Source organism: Pinus tabuliformis, chromosome 2_2 (genome assembly GCF_031772625.1).
Source record: "Pinus tabuliformis cultivar Carrire ecotype Pingquan chromosome 2_2, CPIR1, whole genome shotgun sequence".
Classification (NCBI taxonomy): Eukaryota; Viridiplantae; Streptophyta; class Pinopsida; order Pinales; family Pinaceae; genus Pinus; species Pinus tabuliformis.
Genome location: NC_142300.1, coordinates 836449047 through 836458617, shown reverse-complemented (window position 1 = coordinate 836458617; position 9571 = coordinate 836449047). Strand labels below are relative to the sequence as shown.

At 41.0% G+C, this 9571-nt stretch overlaps 1 protein-coding gene across 1 annotated transcript in view; it reads right to left on the bottom strand.

Moving 5' to 3' along the window:
* Window positions 1-4841: 4841 nt before the first annotated feature.
* The window catches only part of LOC149195574 (uncharacterized), a 142598-nt gene continuing 137868 nt past the window's right edge, over window positions 4842-9571 (bottom strand). The window contains exons 5-6 of the mRNA XM_089405362.1: window positions 5331-5426; window positions 4842-5142 (exon numbers count right to left, since the gene is read on the bottom strand). Of these exons, the coding sequence (XP_089261488.1) occupies window positions 4882-5142; window positions 5331-5426 (357 nt within the window). The 3' untranslated portion in view covers window positions 4842-4881. The remainder of the gene's footprint in view (window positions 5143-5330; window positions 5427-9571) is intronic.

Sequence of the window (9571 nt, the reverse complement as noted above, 5' to 3'; positions counted from 1 at the left end):
AATCCAAGAGGTTGGGTACCTCGAGGATCCTGCCCCTCATCAGCTGTAGTCCACCTGACTACAGCTCGATGTCTCCCCACTTTCGCTCAAGTGGCATGTGTGCACTCATGGCATAGTCATCATCTGTCTCCACTCCCTTCTCTACCCTTGCTGGCGTTGCCTTGGTCTCGGAAGCCTCTACCTTGCTCTTCTTCCTCGGACACTGGTCGCATAATGACCCAGCTCCTCACAGTGGAAGCATTTGACCTTGGAGTGGTCCTTCTTCTTCTGCATTTCTTGGTTACCCTCAGATGTTAGGGCAACATCCACCTCCTCGTCCTTGATGTTGATCCCCTTGCTACTACTTCTTGTCTTGGTCACCCTCCTGATCTCTTCTTGGCAAAGAGTCGCCCACATTTCCTCCCAATCTGGAAGGGTCCTGCCCAATATGCTCTGGACAAACACCTCCCAGTGTTCTGAGATTGCATTCAGGGTTGTTCCCACCAACTCTGGATCTGGTGTGGCCCCTATGGAAGTCAGCTGATCTTGGATCTCCTTCAATCGACCGAGGAAGGTGTCGATATGTTCTGCCTTCTGCATCTAGTATGGCCGCCGTTGATTTTCTAGGAGCATCTTCCTCTGCACGGAAGTACGCTAATACAACTTGGTCAGGGCCTCCCACATCTCCTGTGTCGTATCCTTCTCAACAATATGTAGTACTATATGATCCTTGACCCCGTAAAGAATGATACTCTTGGCCCTCGCCATTGCTTCCTCATACCTGCCATTGTCAGTTGGGTCAACTGGGACCGTTATCGTCTTCAAGGCAAAGTGCTTTGACACGATTTTTGTCAAGTACAAATAAGATTATGGGCTTCCAAACTATGAAGTTTGAGGCTTCGTCCAGTGTTTTCTGGTCTCTTACTCCATGTAGTGTCATTCTGCTACTCTTCTACTTCCCCCCTGGAAGTTCTCGATGTGAATCCCTTTGAGCCTCAATTTCCCTCCTGGAAACCCTTATGTTGATGTCGAGATGCCCCCTACTCTGATCGTCTATGCATCTGCACCACTGATCCGAATTTCTTGGCTAGACACCCTCGGTAGCAACTCCCTCCGCCTTGGCCTTGCCTTGTTAGGTATTGTTCTGACTACAGTACCCCACCAGCTCCACTCTACAACTTACCCATGGCCTCCTAGACCTCAACAACCTGAAGGTGAGAGATCCTAGGCTCTACACAGTACCGACACTAGCAAACTAGCTTCCTTAAACAACTGCGTCAGCCCCCCTGGCCTCTATGTGGCTCTGCGTGAGCTTATCTTTGCCTCCCTCAGCCTTTGCACAACCTCTTCTTGGCTCAAACTTGATGACGCAAGCACTGCATCACCCCTCCCTTACTACTTTGTTGCTACGACCAGCTTCTGTCACTCGGGACAACGATTTTCTGTTGCTACTGCTCTGCTTTGTTGATGTCCTCAATTTTCTTGTGATCTGCAACCACACTCTGATACCATGTTGAAGTTTCTAAGTCTAACAGTTAGAAACACTCCATGTACTTTCTGATTTATTCCTTTTTACTTGTTCTGATTAATTAACAAGTTATTTACCATGTAAACACTAAAAATAAACACAAGTACATGTTCAACACATCACAGATCATCAACTGAAGGAAACAGAAACAAGCACACAAATGACATCGTTATTTTTTTACTAATGTCCCCGGGAAAAACCCAATACGGGAAAAACCGATGCAGCTATTTGAGGGTTTGATTTATTACGTAGTTTCATAATACAATCTGGGTGTCAAATCCGGCTCACCCAACAGAAAAAAATCTCGACAATTCCGGCTTCTTCCCTCTATGTCAGCTTTCCCCACTGTTTCAACAATTCCCAATAGTTCCAGTTGTTCCCCACAGTTTTGGCTTCTGCCCTCTGCATCAACTTTCCTAGTTGTTCCCAACAGTTCCGGCTGTTCCCGGCAATTCTGGCTTCTACCCTCTTCATCAGCTTTCCCGGTTGTTCTGGCAATTCCCAGCAGTTTCGGCTTCGCCCTCTGCGTCAGCTATCCCCGATGTTCCGATTGTTCCAGCTTCTGCCCTCTGCGTCAGCTTTCCCCGTTGTTCCGACTGTTCCAGCTTCTGCCCTCTGCGTCAGCTTTCCCGACTGCTGCGCTGATCCTTCTAGCACTATCTCTGCCTCTCTGCTTCTATATTCACTGCCTTTAGCTGCAACTACTGATAACTCTTTCAACTTTCTCAGCAAACCCAACCCCAGAAAGTCGAAATCTTGATCTCTTGGTGTGTTCTCCAAGTGACCCTCGAGCCTCTTATACTTTTCTCATTGACAAATCAACAACCGAGATTAAGTCCCTAATCAACAACTAATAGTAGATTTGGCTTGATCCATGACTTTTGGACCATTCTAACACAGTTTTATATTAATTCACACTAATATTTGATTTCATTAGATTTAGACTTAGGCACTTCATTAAAAAATTAATTATTTTAATATCTCCCAAACTATTTAGAATCTACCCAAACCCCTTCTCGATATTGGAGATCTCATGTGCCTTAACCTCTCCACCAATTTTTGTGGCTAGAGCACATCTGATGCTACTCCAAATCAACATAAAGAACAATGACACAATAGAACACAATATATAGGCGATCAACCAGGGCCAAAACCTTTCCCACTGAGAGGAAAACCCACCAAAATCATGCTCTTCTTATATATCTTCAATTGACGAATTCCCAAACATATGACCCTTAACCAAGACCAAGTCATCCTTCCTTCTTAATGAGCTTTCCTTGCAAAACTTCCAGCAACAAACTTCGACTTCGACCTAGTAGCTTTAGCAACTTCGACATAGCAGCGTCACAACTTCGACCTTGATGCAGTTTCAATAGCTTCGACCTAACAACTTCACAACTTCGATGCAGCGTTAGAATTTTGTCTAGTGCAAAAACTGTAGAAACCCTAAAGAAAGAGAGAGAGAGAGAGGCCCAAAAACTTCAATCTTGATCTTCTTCTTCTTCTTTGTCCTTTTCCAACTTCTATCTTGAGGAGATCGAACTTACTTGAGTGTGTACAAATGAGGTTGAATTCCTTCTTATTTATAGGCTTGTGAAGGGGGGTATGAATTGTTATCTTGCCGCAGACTTGTCCCTTCATGTAGGCCGACTTTATCTTTGTGCTACGACAAGGTCTTGAAAGGTCCTTCGACTCCATTTTGACTCTAAATTTTTCTTTATAATATTTACCATGCCCAAATGGGTCTTCAATACATGACAATGACCCAATCATTGACATACCTAGAAGCACTCAATGGGCGTTTGATGTGTTTCCTTGAGCATGAAACCCATCCCTCAAATGATAAATTTATTTTTTTCTCTTTTCGTTAGATACATAAAATCACAATTACATATGCCATTATGAAGACCAAACCTAGTTACATATTTCAACATCCCACCCCCCTTCTCTTCATACCTCGTGGGGTTATTCCCCTCTCTTTTCATTGATCTGGCCTACTTGAATGGATGTTGTTCAATTTAGGGTGTGGAACCAAGACTAGAACTACGATAGAGGACCCTGCACCCCCGCCCACAACACCCTCCATGACATTAGCGAGGTGAGGGGGGGGGAGGGGGGGGGTTCCTTGTTTTACTCTGACTCGTTAGTCATGCCACCTGATATATACAAGGGGATGCAACAAATATAATATGTTAATATATATTTATATATTTAATAAATGGGCCATTACCTGATTGAGTTATAATGTAAAGTATTCACTTGCAAAAATAAGGGGGTGGACCAATCGGGTCCATCGGATGGTGATGTGGCAATGCCAAATAGATTGGCATGATGACATGGACCTTCCCCGAGGGATGGAGGGCTTCCAAGAGTTTAATGGCTCTACTTTAAATGACCATATCTTATGATCTAGATGCCAGTTTTTGAAAAAGTTTATATCGTTGGAAAGCTCTCGATGAGTCATACGCAATGGTGATGTTTATTTTAAGTTTCGAGTAGTTTAGAAAATGACGGAATTTTAAGAACCCATTTCCATGACAAGCCTTTGGAAGTCGAGTCAGTGATAGTAACACCTTATTCTACCATTAGGATGGTTTATGTTGTGGAAGGGAGTGTAACGTAGTGGTATTAGCGCAGAAGGTTCAACACTAGACCTTCGGAGATGAGTGGAACTCTAGCACAAAGTGTAGTAGATGAATGTGAATATGGTTGTGCGCTGCATTAGAGGATATTTCAATCTAAAGTGCCCATGAAATTTTCATATAATTTCCTCGTCATAAATGTGAACCAATCAAAATCTTTTAAATTTAAAAAGTGGCACATGTAAATATTTTGGAGGGGGGAATTTTCTTGGACAAAACTAATGGTTAATGATTCCCACCATAAACTATCCTAGGGCCAAGCCCACAATGATGACCAAAATCCTGCAACTTCAATCTTTTGTCTGATTTTTTATGGTTATGCTTAAGACTAGTGCTCCCCTAAACGCAAACTTCGATTTTCTAATACTTGGCCTTGTGCCAATGATACCATTTCTAGATGCTATGGAATTTATATGTTTAATACCCTACTTTGGTTTGTTGTTTTGCCAATTTCAAGATGACAATTGTGAATGCCTTCTTTATAGTGACCCCTTGGTGGTTGCCCTTTATCTTTTGCCACCAATTTTGAAGGAAATTGTTAGTTGTGTATATTATTATATTATTTGGAATGTCAGAATCATTTTTACAAGAAAGAACAAATAAGTAATTACTATGTAAGATGCATGATAAAAATGACTTGAGGAATTACCGAGAGACCACCAGATTAAAACAAGACTACTAGGAAGCAGCAATGCAATCAAAGAACACTAAAAATTACAATTAGAAAAAATATCATACTCTCCACCTTGAACTATCTTCTTTGATCTGATGTAGCAATTTTTTTAGCTCTTCAATGTCAGCATGAACAACTTGTTTACGTGAATAATATTTACACCAGCGAAATTTCTCAAAGCAAAAATCCCAACCCACAATAGATAGGGGATGCAAGAAGAAGCTCTTTTTCGGAATATCTCCAAGAAGTGGATAGACATGCAATTGTGCTGCATGTGTATAGTTCCTCAAAGCCGTTGTGTAATATAAATAAGGAAAAACCTGCAGTTGAAACAATCATTAGAAGTAACCAAAATTGCAAAACAAAATCTATAGAACGCCTGCAGGCCTGAATAGACTAAAAACTATCAAATGATAAAAATTTGTAAGTCTAAATAGAATATTGAATTTAGTGTACTTGACCTCAACAGAGAAAATAAAAATGTCAAAGTAAAAGAAAGGCCTCTTACCTCGATCACAACAGCCCCTTTGCGAGCAAAAAGAAGGTTAACATTTTGTGAACCATGCGGAACAACTATCAGGTCCTCTTCTGCAACTTCACGCACCTGCTCAAACATAAACCAGAACACAAACTTAAGTAATGGTACCAGAGCCCAACACAGAAATATTCAGAAAGGTTTGTTTACTCCAAATTTATGAAGCTGGCCGCTTCTATGGAGGTATCCCTCTTTGCCTGGAGCATCATAGATTACACAAACCTTCACATCCACCTGCCTGATACCAGCTGGTGGGTGACCCCTTCACTCATGGAGGAGGGAGTGAGAAAAGGAGTGCATAATTTTTATATAATGTTTTCAACAGTGATAATGCCTTCCCAAATATTAGTAGCTAACAGTTCATACATCAGAAATATAACCACACAATGCATGATCAGAGAAAATTACTGTAAGCAATAAAAGCATGGACGGTAGAGAAAAGAGAAATGTTGTAGATATAACATTTGACATATTCTCAAAATAGCCCATCTTTCAGCATTTTTTACGATGGGATACAAATTTTTAACAAGAAAGAAATAGCATTTTGCTGCGATGTCATTAGTCATAATAATTAAAATTCTGTTTGAAACTAGACTTGCGACTTTCTGTTTTATACCGAGGAAAATCATCACCTTCAATGGCTTCTAAAATTACTCTGCTTGTACTTTTTTTTTTAAACCCGACCTCAAGCATGTTTCTAGGAGTAGATCTAAAACTAGAATTGACTAACTTCTTTCCTTTTTACTCTTTTAAAATTTGGATTTCGTTCAGTTTTAGTTTCTTTTTTTCATTGATGCTGAGCACTAGCACTGTACTGAGATTCCATGTCTCCCTATTTGCATAGCTTTGATATGCTCCAAGCTACACACAGGCAATCTATCCCCATCTGATACCATTCCGAGGAATAGTAACGTGTCTCCTACACACAACAACAAAAGCAGCACCTGGGAAGGCATAAGCAAATACATGCAGAAAGAAGCATTAACATGTTCACATTCATCAAGAAAGGATTTATTGTTGACAGTCCTAGTTGTCGACAAATATTCATGCAATGGATTAAATGTCCTATTCTAGATTCTTGGGAACTCTTATGCATCACTTATATGGATAACAACAAAAATTCTAAATTAAATCCACAAGGACCCTGAAGAGAAGAACCAATTTCTAATTTGAAGGACAGTAGCAGATTGCTGAGCATCCTGGAGGAAGCAGAGCTAACTTTGGCATAGGCTTGAGAATAGAGGCATGACCTTCAGGCTATGGTACCTCTTACCCACCAAAAAGTGGGTAACCATAAGAAAAAAAAATCTCGTCCTTGGACAGCCAGCCAGCCAGCCAGCAGCTCTATAAATCAGCACTCGACATGATGCCATGGACCCTCCACATATATGCTCCAGTCAAATTCCTTTCTCCCATCCGCCATTCCTTCTTGAAGGTGGCCCATCCATTGGTAGGTACTTCTACCATTTTGTAATCATGAGTTTTCTTTTTCCATATTGTTTTGGAGCACACTAATATGAATTGAGGGGTGATCTGGACAATTAACCAATCTTGACCGTATTCTTGTTCCCTGACTTCAACTGGTTTGTTAATCTTTGATCCTAGTCTAGTGGGACCTCCTCCGAGGCCTTAAGGTTATAGGAAAGGCACTGCTAGAGAGGCTCTGGTTGAGGTAGCATGCCCATGTTATTCCATACTTACCACTTTCCACCATTCTATATCCATTCTTTGGGTTGTTGGTCATTGGTCATGGGGATTGGCACTTTATCATACTCATCCTTGGGACTGGGCCAAAAACGATTGCCTCAGAGGTTGTTGCAGCTAAAAGAAAGATAAAAGCAAAGAAAGCTACGATGAAAGAAAAAGATAAAAATGCAAAAACGAGTTGGGACAGAAATTAGCGTGTGGGCAAAAGCCTAGCATGAGCTCTACCCCCCTCATTAGCCATCCCCAAGTTCCTAGAGCACTTCATGTTCCATTCATCAAAAGGAACCCTTGTATTGTCCCAACCCTAATGAGCAATAAACCACCTCACCTTAAGGGGTAATAAATGCAAAATCTCTCAAATGCAAGCTTGGGCCCCTAAGCTATGCACCCATATCAAAGCATTATCATAACGAAGTAAGAGGCATACCAGAGAGGTGGGAAATGCAGGTCAAGGAAAGGGGTAACTAATGCCTCCACAATTGCTCCCTCTTTACATCTACACACCTAGGATGTTGAAGCACCATTAGCTGGTCACTTGGCTATGGCACCTTGCATTGAAGTCATGCCCACTCCATTACCACCATCTACACATGCACCTATGGAATGATGGGTTAACCTGGTACCTCTCACATCATCTTGGAGTTGGAAACACCTAATAAGGATATCCATCTAGTCATCCCTAACATAAGAGAGGGAACACCTATACAAGACTTGGTCTAGTTATATATTTGAAGGTGATCCTTGTGTGAAGTACTGGTTGTGCCCGTAACAATAAGTATGGCCCACAATGATGCATCCATGGTTTTAGTTACCTAAGGATTGTTGATTTACACTTGATCTTGGGGAGGTTTTGTCATGTGGTCCACATCACAACAACAAAGGCTTCCCTACCCAAAACAAAGCGGAGAGAGATATTGACTTTGATGGTGTAGTGTTCTCTACCCAAAATAGAGCGTTGGGCTATTTGAGGACTTCACATGATGCTTGACACCCCAAGGGACCCCTAGATGCTAAAGCGATGAGCCCATGATGCTTAGCATTGGAGATATTGATGAAGTGCCTAGTGGACCTAGGATGCCCCCAAGCTAGCCTTGACACTGTTTGATGGGAATCACTTGATCTAAAGCCTAGATGATGATCATCTTCCTTGAGATGACAAGGGAGGGCTTGTACATCACCATGCAGCATCAGCGCTTGAGATATGTGGTGCCACATCATTCTTTTTTCTCTTATGAGGGTGACATAGGACACATTTGGGCATGATATGTTGGCATGGAGACTTTTGATGGCTTGCAAATGATCCTTGAGGCACTTCTTGCAATATGGAGCACTCCTTACCCCTTGTCTCACAATTTGAGGGCTTACTGAGCTCATTGGAGGGTGACATCATACTATTGGAACATTTAATCCCACATGTGTTGGTTTCTATGGCATTTTTGTCTTGTTTTTGAGGTATGAGGTCGACTTGTAACCTCTCTCTTATGAATCACTCAAAAGTGAATTTGTCTTTAGGGCTTTTAGATCATTTTACTTGTAAAGTGAGTGGGATAAGGCTCATGTAAATAGAGCCTCCCCTCATTTCTTATTTCATCATCACACATGTCATTTTGGCCTCTCTAAAAAGAGTGTGAACTAGCTCCCTTATTCGCTACTTGGGCATAATGTGATCTTTTATGGATGTGACTTTTGCTTGGAGACAATATTTTGGGATTGAATGAAGTGCTATTGTGGAAAACTTTGTAAGTTTATTGTTGTTAATTGATATTTTGCATGCTTTAAATGTTTTAAGTAGGGTTTCTATTGTTCCATGTCTAAATGCTTATAATTGGTGAAATGTTGCTTCATAGTTGCATGTAAAATTGTATTCTTCATAGCCTATAAGAAAACTCCTAGTGTGCAAACCTTATAATTAATTTCTTCCCTCGTAAGAAAAGTAACTAGGGTTTTGCAAGTGGCCCCTTATTATATCAAGGTCCTTCCTTGGTATTTTGCTCCATTAAGACTCCATTTTTCGTTGTAGGTTGAGGCACTAGTCTATAAGTGTTTTGATAATCTCTAAACTAAATAAATTACCCTAAAATTTTCTCTCTCCTAGATGGCTAGTGTAGCCTCTAGGGTTTTAGGTGCAAATTTGTGTGTAGAGTGTTATTTTATTGTATAGGAGTATCTCTAAAATGTAGGTCAATTTATCTAAACCCTCTCAAAGCAAAATCTAACATTATAGATGGTCTTGCATGCCCTAGAAGGGCTAACGTCACCTCACTTTATTGTTTATGCACATCTCACAACCTTAGAACTTGTTTGCTTGAGTAAGCCCTAGTCTCTACTGGAAACTCTTGTTTCCTTCTTGTTGAACATCATTTGTAGGGGTTTTCTAAGGCCACTACATGCCATTGCATGCCCTAATATTGAACATCATTCAAACCCTAACTTATAGCATCCTTGTTATTGGTCTAACCATAGAGAGCTTGAACCTTACTTTCGAATATCCAAGTCATCTTTGGCCC